General features: G+C 50.5%; 1 protein-coding gene across 1 annotated transcript in view; it reads right to left on the bottom strand.

Moving 5' to 3' along the window:
* The window catches only part of Capn2 (calpain 2), a 57,750-nt gene that overhangs the window by 19,227 nt on the left and 20,270 nt on the right, over positions 1 to 18,253 (bottom strand). Inside the window, exons 3-10 of the mRNA XM_059280382.1 lie at positions 9,349 to 9,467; positions 8,698 to 8,831; positions 7,472 to 7,640; positions 6,541 to 6,624; positions 5,444 to 5,529; positions 3,568 to 3,642; positions 2,393 to 2,553; positions 36 to 205 (exon numbers count right to left, since the gene is read on the bottom strand). Coding sequence (XP_059136365.1) covers positions 36 to 205; positions 2,393 to 2,553; positions 3,568 to 3,642; positions 5,444 to 5,529; positions 6,541 to 6,624; positions 7,472 to 7,640; positions 8,698 to 8,831; positions 9,349 to 9,467 — 998 coding nt within the window. The remainder of the gene's footprint in view (positions 1 to 35; positions 206 to 2,392; positions 2,554 to 3,567; positions 3,643 to 5,443; positions 5,530 to 6,540; positions 6,625 to 7,471; positions 7,641 to 8,697; positions 8,832 to 9,348; positions 9,468 to 18,253) is intronic.

The raw sequence follows: 18,253 nt of genomic DNA, 5'->3' as shown, positions 1-18,253 counted from the left end.
GGAAGGCAGGGTGCCGCCCCATCCTCGGCCCGTACCTCATAGATGCCAAAGCCAATGGTGTGCATGTCCTCGCCCATCTTCCTCTGCCGCCGCCGGTGCTTCTGGATGAGGCCCACCAGGAAGGTACAGCCTCTCTCCCCATCCTCATCATCTTCATCTTCTTCCTCCAGCTTGATTAGGTACTGAGGGTTCATCCAGAAGGTATCTGTGCAACAGGGACAGACGAGCCCAGCCCTAGAGAAATGCCCAGAAGCTGGGAACTGGGGTGGGCCCTGGCCTTAGGGCTAAGGTGTTGGGACAAGGATGAGAAAAGTGGAGATGGAGAAGCGGAGTAGAGGCCAGCTGAAGCCCCTGGCCGGCGGAGGGGCTACTGAGAGAGGTGGGCTACAGAGGCCGATCTGCACCTTTCATGAGGAAATGGCTTCCTCCTCTTGTTCTCTCCTTCTGGAACAAGGGTTCATACAGCTCAACTTGCTGTGTCTCTGAGGGTGACCTCGAACTTCTGATCCTCCTGACTCCACCTCCTCAGTGCAGGGATTGCTAGTACTAGAGAATGAACCCAGGGCTTCGTGCATACTGGGTAATGACTCTGAGTTATATCCTTACCCCAACTGTGAAGTCTTCCCAAAGGCTTATCCCCTGCTAGTCAGAGAAATGGAAGGCTGCTGGGCTCCTGACACACTCTGAATCTCAGAAGGACCGGAATCAGGAATTTCCCCCCCTGGAGTTCTATTTTGCCCTTCGGTTGGCTTGTCTTGGTGCTCCCTAAGGACACCCACACTGTGCCTGTCCTTTGCCCCTACCCCGTGGTGAATGCAGAGGCCAGGGATAGCCTGTGCACTACTTTAGCATCTCTGTCTCTTGCTCACTCTCATGGTGCCTCTAACACCCCCACTTCCAAGACCCATCTCAGGAAGGCACTGAGTCACTCCTGTTTGAGGTAATTACACCAAGTGCCTGCTGTCCCTCATGCCATCAGAAGCGTGGTCTTGCAGAGCTGACAGCCATGGCTGGCACCACTGCTTCCCTAAATCCAGTTGTGTCCACACACACTCATTTACGTACAAAGCTTCTAGGCTACCTCAGTGGCCCTGAATAAGTACTGTTGAGGGAGAGCATCTCACAAGGCCAAGAGCCTTCACTCGAAGGTCCTTGAGAGAGTGTCTCCTGACCCCCTCATCTAATAAGTACAGGCTGTTTTTGTGGTGGCAGAGGGGCTTCCCGTGGTGTCCTCCAGAACTTGGTAACAGCATGCTGGGACTGGAGGGACTGGACAGCTAGTCACAGTCTATTTGCTCAGTGAGTAGAGCCTCAGTTTCCCCATCCGTAACAGAGTATGACCACGGCTTGCTGCCGGACTAAGAGTGACTCCATAACCATACTGCCTGGGTTCAGGTCCCAGAAAGCTCTGTGGCCTTGGACCATCTACTTGTCCTTTGTTTCAGTCCCATCATCTTCAAGATGGAATGGGAGTAAGTTTATCAAGAAGATCCATACACGGAGCTCTTTGGGAGAGTTCCCGGGACCCCATGTATGCCCCACCCTATGACTGGAGATGTCATCCAAACCAGACAGTTCCCAGGGGAGGAAGAGTGGAGCATGCCTGAGCCATGGAGACAATGACGGAACCAAGGGGGTCAACAGAGCGGGGCAGAGGAGAGAGTCTCTCCCCATGTGAGCTGGGCTCAGGCGACATTCCCTCGCTCCCTCCTTTCCTTCCTTCCTTCCTTCCTTCCTTCCTTCCTTCCTTCCTTCCTTCCTTCCTTCCTTCCTTCCATCCTTTCTGTCTGTATCTTTGAGACAGGGTTTCTCTGTGTAGCCCTGGCTGTCCTGAACTCACTCTATAGACCAGGCTGGCCTCAAACTCAGAGATCTGCCTGCTTCTGCCTCTCAGGTGCTAGGATTCCTGGCCGAGCATTTATAAGTAATATTAAGCCTCCAAATCAATTATTTGGGAAGTGGCTGCTGGGTATTTGGGAGTTGCTGGCGGGACAGTAACTTCCGCTTACACGGACCACCACCTCCTGGCCGTCCACGTTTTCTAAGTGAACTTGACACACAAGGGGAAGACGGCAATGAGGAGCTGGTGTGCCCACCCCATGGATGCAGCGCGTGAGGGCCTAGGGTAGCTAGCTATGAACTGGGACTTAGCGCTGCCCCCATAAGCCAGATGAAGATCCAGGCACCAGAGGATCTAGAGCCGAAAGGGTTTATCACAGCAAATGAACGCAGGAAGTAGCATGACTGAGAAAACAGAAAAAGATGTGAGACCAAGCCTGGTGCTGAAGAAAGAGCGTGAAGGCCTGCGTGAGCGGCAGCCAACTCCCCTGGTGTGGCCTGTCTGTCAGGGTAGGATGCCATGGCTGCAGCCTCACATGGCCGCGACCCTTACTTGGGTAGTTCCTGCAGCCCCCTGCCGTGGAACCTCGCCTCCAGTTCCCGTCCATCTTGGTGAGTTTCCACTTCTTGTAGGAGTCACAGGTGAGGGTGTCAGGGGTCAGGTTGCAGATCTCCAGGCGAGAATAGTGCCTCAGGAAGTCACTGAAGGACATCCTGGCAAAGCACAGACAGTGTGTCCCCAGTTACAGAAGACACGGAGCCAGCCTTGGCCCTCTACCTGCTCAGACTAGGAGCTGCGGGAGACCCAGTGGTGGGCACTAGAGCCACAGACTCAGAAGGCCCCACATCTAGTCCCGTAACTGCCACTTCCTAAGCAGGTGACTTTGAGCAAACAGATGAGCTCCCTTTACATCCCAGAGCTCTCAGATGTGAAATGAAAGCCACTAACAAATATCAACTGAGACAACATATGTGCTCTCAGGGTAAACAGAAACCACTGAAAGGTGCTGTGTGGGGCGACGCACACAAGGGTCCTTCTCTGTTTACTAAGGAACCGGTTTCTCTCTTTGAAAGACGTCTTTTATTTATAGTATGTGCGCATGCTTGCATGAGTTTATGTGCACCATACATGCAGGAGACTGAGGAGGCCAGATCCCCTGAAACTAGAGCTACAGGCAGCTGTGAGCTACCACGTGGGGCTGGGAACTGCACTCAGGTCTGCATGAGCGGAGAGTGCTCCTAACCACCGAGTCATCCCTTCACCTCGGAGTTGGTTTCTTGATGAGCCGGGATATCTCTTTAGACTAGTGGGAAGAAAGGTCTCATCTCTCTCGTTTTCTCTTGGGGTCTGAACATTACTGAAGGAATTCCTCTCAACCCTTGTGACGTCGCTCAGAGTGTCAACCCCACTGTTGAGACGGACAAATTGAAGAGATTTAAAAGTTGTTCGGGATCGCATGGAGGATTTTTTTATCTTCTGTTTTTGGAAACAAGTTCTTGCTAGATAGCCTAGGCTAAGCAGCTTGGTCTCCAATTTGAGAGCCCCTGCCTCAATTTCTAGATTACAGAAGTACAACACCCTGCCTGGCACCTAGGAATGGCAAAGCCAGGGCACCATGCCACATGCCCTCAACACGCTGAACGTTTCTGGTGGATGCCCTGGTTGGCAACTTTCCTATGGAAGGGTGCTGGGGTGGGGCTCTTCCCCCGGAGCCTCCACTGTCTTACCAGAATTCTCCATCCTCCTGCCGTTCCGTTAGCCTTGCCCTCACTTCTGGGTCAACCGTGTTCCAGCTGGGGCAGCTGGAAAGCAAAGCAATAGGAGAGGCCTTAGGAATGGGTGTGTGATGATGGCCGTTTCTCTCCACAGTCCCCAAATGCTGAGGAGCGGAGCACACCCCCTCTCCTTACTGAGGGCCCAGGCCTCCGGAAGGAGGGGCTCATCCCACCTGGACCAGACCCTACTGAGAAATACCAAGCACAGACCCCTGTACGGCGAGCAAGAGGAGAGGTCACGCTCTCCTGGAAGATGGTGGACAGAAGAATAGAAAATGAGCAAGGCCCATCATGAAGGGACGAAGGAACATCGCCTGCTCCATGTGAGATGCTCCTAGCAGCTCTTTTAGGGGCAACTGGAAATCCACCAAGGACCCCCCCCCCCCCCCCCCCCGAGCCAACCTGGAAGGAAGCCTGCCCATGGGTGTTCCTCTGCTGCCTAGAACACGCCAGAAAAGGGGTGGAGGTGTGCAGCTGGGAAAGGGTGTGTGGGGGACCCAGAGGAGAGGCTCAATGGAGCATTTACCCCTGAGGGTTGAACCCTAACAGCTACCTGTAAGCTCCAGAGATCAACAGGCACCTCTCTGCCCTTGGCACCAAGTTCATGTCCTTGAAATGGAAGTGCTATTAGGACGAGGGTGCCTTTTCTTAACTGTTTTTTCTGTTTTACATTTATTTATTTACTTTGTGTGTGTGAGCGTATCTGTGTGTGTCTTTGTGTCTCTGTGTGTGTGTGTGCTCACATATACCAGTGTGTGTGTGTCTGTGTCTGTGTGTGTGTCTGTGTGTGTGTCTGTGTGTCTGTGTGTGTGTGTTCACATATGCCAGTGTGTGTGTGTGTGTGTCTCTGTGTGTGTGTGTTCACATATGCCAGTGTGTGTGTGTGTCTGTGTGTGTGTGCTCACATATGCCAGTGTGTGTGTGTGTGTGTGTGTCTGTGTCTGCGTGTGTGTGTTCACATAATGCCAGTGTGTGTGTGTGTGTGCTCACATATGCCAGTGTGTGTGTATGTGCTCACACATGCCAGTGTGTGTGTATATGTGTGTGTGTGTGCTCACATACGCCAGTAGGTGATGGCATGCTCATGCCATGGTGCCTTTGTGGAGGTCAGAGGATAACTTGTGGTAGTTGGTTCTCTCATTCCTCCGCTTGGGTCCCTGGGATCAAACTTACATCATCAGGCTTGGTGCCACGCACCTGTACCTGCTAAGCCAACCCACCAGCCTACGGGGGGCATTTCCCCCAGAGGGCACAGCCACAGAGTGAGTTTGACCTAGAAAAGGGCAGACCCGTGTAGGAAAGAATGTGCTCCACTGGAGGCCTGGGCCTGGTCAGAGCACCCCAGTGCTGGGAGCAGTGTCCTGTTTACAAAACCCTTTAAAGGGCCACAGCCCTGGGACCCACTTGGTGTGACTAGCGAGTGACCTTGGAACCTCACTTGGTAGTGCACACAGTGCCTCCTCTCTGGGTTTCAACAGGTCCTAGTAGAATGCTCACAATCTGGCCCACCCCGCACCCCGGCCCACCCCGCGCCCCGGCCCACCTCTGCACCCCCGCCCACCCGGTGCCCCGGCCCACCCCGCGCCCCAGCCCACCCGGTACCCCAGCCCACCTCTGCATCCCGGCCCACCCCTGCACCCAGGCCCACCCTGCGCCCCGGCCCACGCCTCACCCCAGCCTACCAGGCACCCCGGCCCACCCGGCACCCTGGCCCACGCCGCGGCCCACCCCTCGCCCCGACCCACCTGGTACCCCGGCCCACCTCTGCATCCCAGCCTACCCTGCACCCCGGCCCACCCCGCGCCCCGGCCCACCCCGTGCTTCTCACTTGTCATTCCACTTTCCGGTCCACTCCACTTGTCCCCAGGGATTCCGGATTCGGATCAATTTCTGCAGGCTTCCTGAGCTTTCAACCTGCAGGATCCAAGGAGAGACAGGCTGAGGGTCTTGCACCCACACCCCGCTTCAGCATGAGTCAAGTGAGTGGAGGGGGCTAACAGAAGCTGGATGGGGCTTGACCCCCAGATCCTCACTGCTGCCCGGGTTTGGAAAATGAGAACTAAACCCCAGGCACCCAGGAAGCCTCGCCCCAAGTCCCAGGGAAGCCAGAGCTACATAGTGATACTCTAGCTCAATAAAACAAAACAAAGCAAACAAGAGCACCTCTCCAAAGCAAAAACTAAATGAATAAACCAATGAAAATGAGAATTAAAGCTCCCAGGAGTGGCTTTTGGAGGGCTGGACCCTTTCCTTTAATCCTTGCCGCAGCTTGAGGCATAAACAGCCTGGCCTGCCCTGGTGTCTGGGGCGTTAGGGCTAAACCTCAATTAACTAACTGAAATAGGAGGTATTTTGGGGGCTTCCAGAGAAGCTTTCTCACCTGCTTAAAGGTGTCAGATGAAAAGGAAGATCCAGTTTGGGAATTTTTTTTTTTTAAAGACAAAGTATGTTAATCAGGCTGGCCCTGAACACATGGACTCAAGTGACCCTCCTTCTCCTCTTCTGAAGTAACTGGGACTACAGGCCCGTGCCACCATACCTGCAGCCTACTTGTAAATGGCTCGGAAAAAAAAACAGCCATGCATATAGAGAGAGAGAGCATGTGTGGCAAAACTTAGCAATGCTGAAATACACATAAAAATAAACCTTAAAAAAATCCCAGCACACCACGCCCACTAACAGTATTTTGAAGAGTATAAAAGACCATACAGATGCAAAGTGCTGTGTTTGGGTTTTGTTTTAAAAGCTGATTCAGAGATTTAAGTCTGTAACTCTCTCAGAATATAAGAACGCCTGCAGCCGCCGCTGTGGCCAGCAGGGGGCAGCGCGCGCCCGGCTGATGCGGGCCTGGAGGCTCCACCCTGGACAGCCACGTGTTGGGGGGCGGGGTGGGGGAGGGACTCAGTCCTCCCCAAGGGCCAGTACCTCCTCGGCTCCGGTGACGGAGTACGCATGTCCTTTCACCAACTTCTGGTACGTAACGGCCTCCGAATCCGCAGCACTGGTGATCTGCAAACACAGTCAGCAGCTGCTCCAGCTCTAATACAAACCGCCCGAGGGAATGCATAAGGCACGGGGGGGGGCCAACCTGGAGAACTCCGCGCATTCACCCCGCCACCTGGAGGAGCCCCGTGCCACTTTCAGTGCTGATTGGCGCACCCCACCTCCACCCCCTTCATCTTCTGGATGGGGATGGCGTGAAGGGGCTCACCTCCGAGACAAGGGCTCGTGGGGGCCCTAATGAAGACACCCCGCGGGCATCTGTGACCTAGATGCTCTGGTCTCCCACCCCTACCCTGCCCAGCTCAGTTGCACAGGATGGCAGTTTTTATCTCCAACCTCACTTCACAATCAGCATATTGATTGCTAATTCCTCAAAACCCCTTCTTTCCCACGTTTTGGGCACAGCCTTGGGAAACTCCAAGGGCCTGGACCACGCCCGTTTCCCATCTCCCTGTTGAGGTTTGCCTGCAAAGCTATTTTGGGGGAACAATTCCTTCTGGTACTCTCTGAAGTCTTCTCCAGGACCCATGGGCACCGGAGCAGAGTGAGAAGCTCCAGGGCTGCTCAAACAGCCCTGGAGGAGGGGGTTGGGGTGCTTTTCTGGAAGCTGGGTTCCGGGAGTGGGGTGATTCAGAGCAGAGTTAGCATGGAAAATGGGCTGGGGACCGAAGGGCTGGAGGCACCACCATCTCTATACCAAATGCACCTCCAGACAGCCTGGCTGTTGCCTAGCAACCCCTGGCTTCAAGTGATGAGCAGCACGGCGAACCAAGGATGCACTAATGTTCTTAATGAGCTCCTGGGTGCTGTCGGGGCTTCCCTTGGGCTACCGCAGAGGGCGGTGGGGACTTACATCGATGGAGCAGCCAAGCAGAGAGCCCTTCTGCAGAGCCTTCTGGATGATCTTGAACAAGTCGGGGGGAGGTCTCTTCAACTCATACCACTCAGCAATGCCTCCTGTGAAGTCTTCAAAGCCCTCCGTGGTGGCGCCACCTGAGAGCGCCTCATAGCACCCATTGATCCTGGCGGAGGGGAACACTTGCTGCCACTCACTGCCCTCATCCCAGAAAGTGCCATCCCACTCCAACCCAGGTTCCCCCTCACGGGAGCTCATGGGATCCTCAGCTTTCATTCTCCTTGTCTTTGCATCCAACTTGGGGTTCCCAGGAAGACAAGGCACTAGCTCTCTCCCTAATTACTTTTCCTCCGTGGCTATGACATGTTTCCAAAATTGTACAGAACCCTGGAGTTGGAAGGACTTAGTGATGCTCTGACCCAGCCTCTGGCACTGACTCTCCCACTGACACAAAGGGGAGGCTGCCTAATTGGCCGTTTGACAGTTAAGTGCTTAAAAAGACACTTCAGTAACGAACCCAGCTTCCCTGGGAAGCACACTGTGGGTTCTTGTGGTCACTCCTATGGGCTTCTCCATCGGTTCTTGAGCTCTAGGCCCCAAGTCCTCTTGACTGAGGACATGAAGCCTCCCCGTCCCTTTTTAGCCTAGGGCTGTGAGGAGTCTAAACCCACCAGCTGTGAAAACTAGCTCGTCCTAAAGCAGGGGTCCCGCTAGTACCAGCAGCCCAGGCCCCTCTGCAGAGGGCTGACACCCTGGGTGGGTCCAGCTCAACTCTGGCCAAGCTGGGGGAGACGGAGCTAGGGTTGGAACTGGGAAACCATATTTACCAGCCAGGTGATTGGTTCTGGGTAAGTTTCCACAAGGTCCCTACCTCTGCAATGGGTAGTTTTTTGCCCATTGGCAAGACTTTTGTTCTTTTTAGTTGATAAAATGCAGTGGGGTCCACCAGAGAAGCAGAGTTCCCTCCCAAGGCCAGAGCAGTCAGCCCCAGAACGTTCTGGTTCACGGGGTTAAAAACAGCAATGACTGCCATTTGTCAGTAGGTCATGTGACCAGGCACCATGCCCACATTACCTCCTTGAATTAAGAGCCCGATTTGGGCCCGAGTCATCCTTTTATAGAACAGAACTTCTACTCAAAACAGTCCCCGAATAGCTGCTGCTGTTTCGGAGTCCGGGGCAGCAGGGGCAGGGTGGGGTGTTGGGAAGGGCGCGGCTGCTTACTTGGCATAGGCCTTCTCCAGCAAGGCACTCCAGAACTCGCTGCCCTCGGCCGAGTGCACGAACAGCAGCTCCCCGTCCTTGGTGGGCAGTCTGTCGTCCACCACCACCTCCACCCATTCACCGTATTGCCAGAACTGCAGGGCGAGGGGGACAAGAGAGGGCGGCGCTGGGACCCCGAGCCCAGCCCCTTCTGCGTTCCCACAATGCTCTTCGGTCTCCGATGGGAGGCATGCCCCTCAGCAAGCAAGAGAGGACGGCCGGCGAAGCTCGTCTTTGTCTCCCAAACCACACGTTCTTCTTTTTAAAATGTCATTTCTTATTTGCAATCATAAAAGGGGGAAGTTTTTTTTAACCTTTATCTTAAACCTCAAATAATACACTTTTAGAAAAAACTTGTGGATTACTTCCTGAAAACATTACTTCCCGCACACCAAGATCTACCTCCCAACTCTCAGCCGTTCTGATGGGACCCCACATCGTGGGCAGGTTGGGAAAGTCTTGTCTCCTCCCCCAGCATCCTCTGCAGAACAACACTGATCTCAGGAGCTCACAAACCACCAGGGACTGAGGAGCTGAGGACCCAGCCACACCAGGGGACTTTTGAGCCCCCGAGCCTGAGTGAGGGGGTGCTTAAGCCAACCCTTAAATGACCTGGAAGTGGAAGATGCCAGCGTAGTTTTCCTGGAAGCTCTGGTCTAGGGGCACAACCCGAGCCAGGATTTCTTCATTCAAGGTGAGGGAGGCGATGGCAGCCAGCAGCCAGCAGTCCCCTGAGAACACAAAGCCAAGAGTTCTGGTCAGAGCTTAGTTCCTGAAGGATGCTAAGCCTTGTTCCCGCCGCTGGCGGTTTGAAACCCAGCATTGCCCTAGAACAGATGGAGTGCTGTTTCACACAGTCGTCATCTGAGGGATAGGTCGGCTGGCTTGGTGGATACTTTAATGGCACTGCTGAGGGAGAAATGCCATGTTGGGTGGAAGGCAGGGTACAAGAAGAGAGGTTCATTCTCTGAGAAACTCAGAACTCTGAACTGTGTCCTTGGAGCCCAGCTCTGTGGCTGACACACAGGAGCTGTGACCATCCATGGATGAACGAACTTGACTGGGCCACAGGGGCTTCTGTGCGAATAGGTTTTCAAGGGGAGTTTGAATGAGAGGAAGAAAACGCAGCAACGGACGGGAAGGGGCTGACGCGGCACATCTCTAAGGAGAAGGATTCGGAGACAAGGAAGAGATGGTGGCAGGCGGCGTGATCACGTGATCACGGGAGTGTGCAGCGGTGCAGACCGGACAGCCGTGAGCCAGTGTGTGTGAGCTCACACTGGCCCTGAGGGCTCCTGAGCAGGGGCAGAGCTCACTTCTGGGATGTGGACACAGAAGGGAGGGAACGGGGGGGGGGGGGGGGGGGGGGGTCGATGAGATGAGGCTCTCTGGGCCTCAGGCCCATCCTCTGTGAAGGATGTTTAAAGCGCGCAGTCCTCACTGGTGCCCACTGCAGCAGCTTTGTGCAGCAAGCACATGGTCACTCCCCGCGGTTACAAATCCCCTGGTCCAGCACCAGCACAGGACAGTTTGTGGACAGGGACACTGTTCAGCACAAAATACCAACAAAGAGGGAACTGGGAAGAGGACGAAGATGTTTACTGCAGTCTTAAGGAAGGAACAGTTGCATAAATTTTTCCGCCATAGGGAATAGCTTGGCTATTAGAAATACTTGCAACATTTATGAAGTTCTGAATTCCGGTTGGCTATTGAACAAATCCTGGTGGAACCTGAGCTAGATGGTCCTGTTGACACAACTGCATTCAGCCCTTTGAGGCCTGGCTATGCTATGACAAATAGTGGCAGTGAGTGGTGAGTGAACACACAGCCTCCCTAATTAGTCAGTACGTAATCAAAAGCAATCACACTCCGTTGCTCCTGAAATAGGGTGGGTGGTGCGGTACTGCGGATATTGTAGTTTTCCACTCACAGCCATTTACTGTCCTCCTAGTGACACCAAGACCTTCCCCGACTCTGTCTCCAAGGTTCAGTAGCTGTGGCTGTGTCCCCAATGCCATAGGCGCGCCGGAACAGTGCCTGACTTCACTGGCAGGCTCAGGAACAAAGCGTGATGGCCCTCAATTGAGCTTGGGGGAGAAGGGGCGGGTGGCCTCCTCTGCATTGTGTCTATAAAGATGTATATGGACAGACGCCACCCTGCCTCCATGGGAGAGGGGCAGGCAGTCTGCCAGAAACTCTGCCAATGCTGATGAAGGCATGAGAGATGCAGGACAAGCCAGGTCCCTGAATCAAGCTGTACCTAAAACCAGACCCGGCTTGGAGTTTTTCAGACACATGAACGGATGATTCCCCTGTCTCCTTACCCAGCACACTGGGCTGCAGGTTCCTGCTGCTTCACTTCTGGGGTAAAATGAGTCATTACTGACTCGGGCCTTCCTGCGTGTTGCCCACCGCTCTAGGAGATTCAAATTCTTTTCATTACCCTTCACTGCAGCTCTAGGGGGACAGTGCAGTGGCTGTCTCCAAGTTAAAGCTGGGAGTAGCAAGGCTTAGAGGATTTTTGTGCCCTGTCCACAGTCAAACAGCGGCAGGCCCAAGTTTTAAAGACAGCCTTTATTGGCTGTTGGACTTCCGAAGGAACCCTTCGGGTCAGTGACGCCATTACACAGCCCAAACTGGAGGCTCTCTGACATGCTGAGGCTAGGAGTCACCGGGACATTTGGTAGTGACTAATTAGCTCTGGCTGTTGGGTGAAGCTGAGGATTGGTAGAGATGGACATCTATCTGGGGGTGATTTTTCCATGGAATTCCTGGTGGCACCTTGGATGGACCTGTGGATTCAGTGATCAAAAAGACCTTCATGTTTTCTGAGATCCTGCCACTCTCCCATTCAAGCCCCTTCAGACTCTCCATACTGAAGGACCAGTTCACCAGCACCAGCTGTTCCTGGGGTGGTAGGAGGCCTCTTCCATCTCATCCCTCCTCTTCTTTAGGTCTCTTTAGGAGCCAGGCAATGCCTGTGACTCTAGCTTTCTTTGAGCTTATTGGATTTTCTGAGAATCTTGCAAGCTGCTTAGATTTGAGTGCATCCATGACACTTGAAGGAAGAAACTGGGGATGGGGTGTGTGTGTGAAAAAGGACTCAACTGTAAGGAGTCAGAGCTGAGCCAGGAACTCCACAGATCCTATGTAATGTCGCATCAAATCCTGAGCATCTGCCTAGGGTATTCCTGGTACTGTCTGAGCCAATCAGTGACCGTCTTGATGTCCTCTTTGGATTCCCTCAGCCCTAGTAATCAATGCTTTTACATCAGCAATGCACATGGAAAGACAAGCATGTGTGCAGGGCCACTCCATTGTTTTCATAATCTCAGAGGTCACTGCAGATCAATGTGCTGCTATTCAGGGAACAGTGACTCTGACTGGATGCATGAAAGACTGGCTTTGGAAAGTGACACCGTATTTGTTTATTTGTAGTTTGTATATCTACATCAGTGTTTGGATTAGGTTTGCAGACCTGTCTGACATTACTGCTAACCAGCAGTCCTGTGTGCTCTTGACACATCCTGGAAATCAGTGGCCACACTTTATCGCTTCTCGTTTCATTCCTTTGTGTCTTAGAAACACATCTCCAGCTCAGCCAGGCGGGAATTAGCCTCTTCTCGACCTGCCTTTGGAGAGGACTGTTTACCTCATCACTTGCTCTCCAGTTTTCTCTGAAAGGGTCATGACCTGGAGGGTTCCCTGGGTAATGAAACAGTGGCTCTGGACTAAGCGACCTGCTTAGCTCATGTGTCCTCGAAAAGGCATGGCCCAGACACCTCCACCTCTAGTCTATGTTCTCATTAGCAGGAGTTTAAAAACTAACAAGCAATGCCAGGAGGTGGTGGTGCTCACCTTTAATCCCAGCACTCAGGAGGCAGAGGCAGGCAGATCTCTGAGAGTTCGAGGCCAGCCTGGGCTACAAAGTGAGTTCCAGGACAGCAAGACTGTTACATAGTGAAATTCTGTCTCAACAAACAAACAAACAACAACAAAAACCACAACAAACAATCCCCCCCCCAAAAAAAAACAAATAAAAACTACCAGGCATCTAACACTTGTGCAGTACTTTAAAGCTGTCAAAGAATATTCTAAATTTTTTAGGACCTTCTCATAGCCCTTATGTGATGTTTATCATTATTCTTATCATAAAGGTAAGGAAGTCTATGAAGTAGACATTTGGCAGGTCTCACACAAAACCTGGGCTGTTTTTTGTTTTGTTTCCTTGAGACAAGGTCTCACTAAGGAACTCTGGCTGGCTTGGAACTTGATCTGTAGACCAGGCTGGTCTCAAACTCCCAGATCTCTGCCTGCCTCTGCCCCTCTAGTGCTGTAATTAAAGCTATGCGCTATCAGGCCCAGCCACACCTTGAGTTTTGTTTCAGAATAATAGCATGGTAGTAATTTCTTTTGATCAACAGTACCCAATTCCCACTAGGAACACTCAGCTGCAATTCTAATTTAGCACTAAGGAAGAACACACTAACGGTGCCCTTAAGCCCTGTATTTTAATAACCTAACACATTAGGTCAGTCACTGTTCTATTGCTGTGAAGAGACATCACAACCAAGGTAACTCTTAGGAAAGAAAGCATTTAATTGGGTCTTGTTTACAGTTTCAGAGGCTCAGTCCATTATCACCATGGCAGGGAGCACGGTGGCCTGCATGACACTGAAGCAGAGCCTGAGAATTACATCATGGTCTGCAGGCAGGCAGAGAGAGAGAGAGACAGACAGAGAGAGGGAGAGAAAGAGAAAGAGAAAGAGAAAGAGAGAGAGAGAGAGAGAGAGAGAGAGAGAGAGAGAGACAGAGAGACAGAGAGAGGGAGAGAAAGAGAAAGAGAGAGAGAGAGAGAGAGAGAGAGACAGACAGACAGACAGACAGAGGGAGAGAAAGACTGGGCCTGGATTGGGCTTTTGAAACCTCGAAGCCCACCCCCAGTGACATACTTCCTCCAACAAGGCCACACCTCCTAATCCTTCTAATCCTTTCAAACAGTATCATCCACTAGTGACTAAGTATTCAAATACATGAGTCCATGGGGTCATTATTATGCAAACCACCACATTTATGGAATATTGAAACTTATCTCTTCAATGCAAGGTAATTCACCAAGACCACATGAAAGGTCATCACTACAGAGCCAGGAAAATGACACTAAGATCATAACCGAGGCAAGAAGAAACAGACAATGTGCATTTTAGGTTTGTTGGTGGTGGTGTGTTGAAACAAGGTCTCACTGTGCAGCATAGGCTAGCCAAGACCTGAAAAATTCTCCTGCTCCAGACTCCTATGTGGCAGGATTACAGATGTGCCTCACCACACCCTGCTCAAGTCATATAAATCTTATAGTCATGCATTCAAGTTTTCGAATTCTGGAGTCCAGTGAGGGAGCCTTAGAGGCCAGGAGAAGTATATGTTGCTTTTTAATACAATGGAAACACTTGAAATCCCATCTCATATTTGATTTCTTCTTTCTCCCTCGTCCCCCTCAGCAGAATATTTTTAAATAAGTTGAGAAGCTCCAATACCCAATTAAAAAAATTGATTCATATAAGCTTTCTTGGCATTAATCTCTACGCGATGATTGTGCAGTTGGCATGCTCAAAGGCTTGCCAAGCGCCAGGCTTGTGTAAGTGTTTGCATATATTTTTACAGTATCATGTCCTTTCATGGTCACTAAACAGTGCAGGGTAAATATCCATATCCTAGCTCACCCACAGGCCCCAGCCAATGAATACCTGCCACTGCTGACTTCATTTAAACTCTCTCGTGCACACCGTTCATGCCCTGCTTTGCAGATAGGCTGGTGCCACTTCCAGATTCACCCAATTCAAAGAGCAGTGCCTGAGGACTTTAGTCCTCAAGAGGTAACCCGAGGATGTCTCTGTAGAGTGCCCACCCCACCTGTAAGCCGCATAGTCGTGGGAAAGTTTCTCCTGGGGACACCTGTCATACTTCATCCACAGTGGCTCCTCCTTCAGTCCACCCATTCTCGATTTCCCCCACCAAGGTCAGAATCCACCTTCTCTAAAACATTTTATAGAAACACTTCCCTTCTGGATAAGCCTGATGACTTGTCTCTGGACAGGTGCCCTAGCTGGAGATGTCCCTGGGGTTCCTTCTCAGCAGAACTTGCTTGGGGCAGTTACAACCTGGATGGGTAATAAGCCAGCTGGCTAATTTGGGAGGGGTCTGATAACCAGATTAACTCAAATGCTACAAAGGGGCATGACTAATCTGTTTTAGCTCCAGGAACACCCTAGAGGGTGCCTTTAGGGACCAGGGATGGAGGTCCCTGGAATGTGGCCACATGACTGGAGCTTGAGAAAAAAAAAAAAAAAAAAGACAGGTTTTAACCTGCACCTGTAAGAGACTCAAGACTTGAACACGGTGTTCCTCATGGGCATTATTTTGGCTCTTCTTTCCAGTCATACAGGAAGAAGCTGGTGGAAGGGAGGGGGAGACGGCCACTCAGAGCTTGGCCCACTCTTGGGGGAAAGACGGTCTCTTCGAGTTATACCTTGAATGACCCGAACTCCTGTCTTCCTCTCCGGAAAGTCATTGTTGTTGTTACACAGGTACAAGGCTTGTTTATGCTTCATTTCCTGTGGACTATTTTTGGGTCCCAAATTACTCTATTTATGTCACTCAACACAGAAACTCTGGAGCCTCAGTGCTGGACTGCGGTGGGCGGAGGTTGAGTGCCTGGTCAATAAGCCCCTGCTTGCCTCTGTGTTTGGTTTATACCCTCCAACCTGCTCTCTGCTTAGGACCCCCTGACAAGTAGACCCAGGGGCTGTGGCTGCTGGTGTGGTTTGGCCAGTGGGGACTGGAGACCAGAGGCCAGGGCATGTTTTCCCGGGTTCCTCTGATGGCAGCTTCTTCATGGTTACACTGTACAGGACCTGTTCCATGTTTTAGAACTCTGGCAATGGCCCTGAACCTACAGGTCGGGATCCAGAGAAGAGCCATGGGCAGCTGTTGGTTATTACTAACAACTCTAAAGACGTACAGGAGCCTGCCTGTGGGGGTGGAGACAATCATCTACCCTACTTCTTTTTTTTTTTAAAGTAGCCCATATTCTCAGTTACGAAGGTTCATTATCATAAAGATGTCTTTTCCTCTTAAATTGATCTATAAACGATACGATCCCAATAAAAATATCAAAAGAGTCTTAAGAAATTGGAACCTAGTTAACGCCTAAGTTTATAAGGAACATTAAGTGTGAGGCATAGCCAGAAAACAGTGTCTAAAAGACGCCTGGAGCGATGGTGCTCCCTGTAATTCTAGCACTTGGGAACCTAGGCAGGAAGAGCTCCCCAGGCCCTTGGACTTGTGCCTACCACATGCTCCCTGCCATGCTGCCTTTCCACCTCAAATCCCCATAAGCAACAGAGCCAAGTGACCAAGACCGTGGAGTAAAACCTCTGAATGCATGAACCGTAGAACGGGGCTGCGAGACGGTTCTGCAGGCAAAGGCTTTTGCCCAAGACCTGGGTGTGATCCCCAGAACCCACATGGTGGAAGCAGAGACCTGACTCCTACAAGTTGTCCTCTGACCTCCACACAAATAAATACTTTAAAAAAAAGACAAATGTTTTAATATTCATATATAAACAATCATATTATGCAAGTTAAATTTATATTTATACTATTAATTTATATGTTTATAACTATGATAAACTATCCGTTTACATAATTTGTTCTCTTATTTTTGTATTTGTATATTTTAATGTTTATATTATGGTACTATTTAACATAGTATGTATGTGAATCCATGAATAATTCTAGAAGAGAAAGTGGGAGAATTTTATTATAATTTTAGAGAGGAGGCTAGCTATCTAATTGTAATACAGAAGCCATGAAATTTTAAAATCATAAGTTAAAAATATTTAAATCTAAAATAATAAATTTAGTTACATTAAAGGAATTACATGGTAAAAGTCACAAAAAAGTAAAATAATAAAAATATAAAAAACATGAAAAGTAAATGTTATACAGACCTAGACCAAAGGTCACATTTTTTAAAGCATATAAAGAGGAAAAGGCCAAGCCTTCAATTCAAAATACTCTATATTCGGGGCCCTATGAGCAGCTTATTTGAAAAATAAAGATACAGTTAATGGGAAAAGGAAAAACTGGTGTGTATGCATGTGTTCAGCTGTGTGCATACATATGAACAGGCGGCTTGGTGCCTGTGTGTTCGTGTGTACGCATATACATGAAAGCAGGAGGCTCTGCCTGTGTATATGTTTGTGTGTATTGTGTGCACAAGAGCAGTAGGCTGTGAATGTGTGTTTGTTTATGTATGTTTGTGTGTGCATGTATGTGTGTGTGTATAATATGCATACACAAGAGCAGGAGGCTGTGTGTGTGTGTGTGTGTGCCCACAAAGATTCCAATTTGTGGTTTGACTCAAGGTCAGCGAGTCAGAGTTTATGTTGCCCTCCATGGCTGCATAGTAGGGTGCAAAGGCATGGTTACCAGGTGACTTATACTTCAAGGCCTAATCACAAGATTCTTTGCCGTGGGGCGTGGTTACCAGGTGTTTTGAAGGGTCTACACTTGGCTGTACATTGTGCTTTGATCTCGAAATGGGGAGGTCTTTTGCCTCTCTCCTTGCTGTGTATAAAAAGCCCGTTAGAAATAAACTCGAGGCTGCTGGGTGTTGACCCAGGGCCCTCCCTAAAGCTATCCTGTGTCTCTGTCTTTTTTCTTCATCCACCTCTATATTTCCTATCCAGCATTTCTCAATTCCTCACTCCCCGCTTCAAGGGACCCTTCAATAGGTCGGGGCTGAACCCCAACACTGGGCCTCGATATGTGTGTTTGTGTGTGTGTGGTGTTTTATGTGCATACACAAGAGCAGGAAGCTGTGTGTGTGTGTGGTGTGTGTGTGTTTGTGTATGTGTGTGTGTGTATTATGAACATACATAAGGACAGGAAACTGTGCTTACGTGTGTGTGTGTTTGTGTATGTGTGTGTGTGTGTGTGTGTTTGCATATACAAGAGCAGGAAGCTATGAATGTATATGTGTTTGCGGTGTGTGTGTGTGTGTGTGTGTGTATTATGTGCACAACAGGAGCAGGAAGCTGTGCATGTGTGTGCAGTTCATCCTCAGGAGGTGTTCCTCAGGTCTGTCCACTCTGCTTTTTGAGACAAGGTTTCTCACAGGACTGCTTAGTCTGTCTGTCTAGCCAGGGAGCCCAGAGACCCTCAGAGCAGGTCTATGCTTTTCCCTCTGGGTTGGGGCGCCCTCTTCCCTCTGGACATCTTTTTTTCTATTAAGACAGGGTCTCAATTTCTAAGTCTGTAGCTCAGGCTAGCCTGGATTCACTGATAGCCTACGCTGGCCTCAAATTCACAGCAATCCTCCTGCCTCAGTCCCCCAAAGTGCAGAGATTACAGGTGTCTGTAATCTGCCTGGCTCTGAACTGTATTTTCTTTATAGTGGCTTGTTTTTCTTCAAAGTCTATGCTGTTTTGTATTGTTTATATTTACACTGTTGTCT

Source organism: Peromyscus eremicus, chromosome 15 (assembly GCF_949786415.1).
Source record: "Peromyscus eremicus chromosome 15, PerEre_H2_v1, whole genome shotgun sequence".
Lineage (NCBI taxonomy): Eukaryota > Metazoa > Chordata > Mammalia > Rodentia > Cricetidae > Peromyscus > Peromyscus eremicus.
This window is presented reverse-complemented; position numbering and strand designations above follow the sequence as displayed.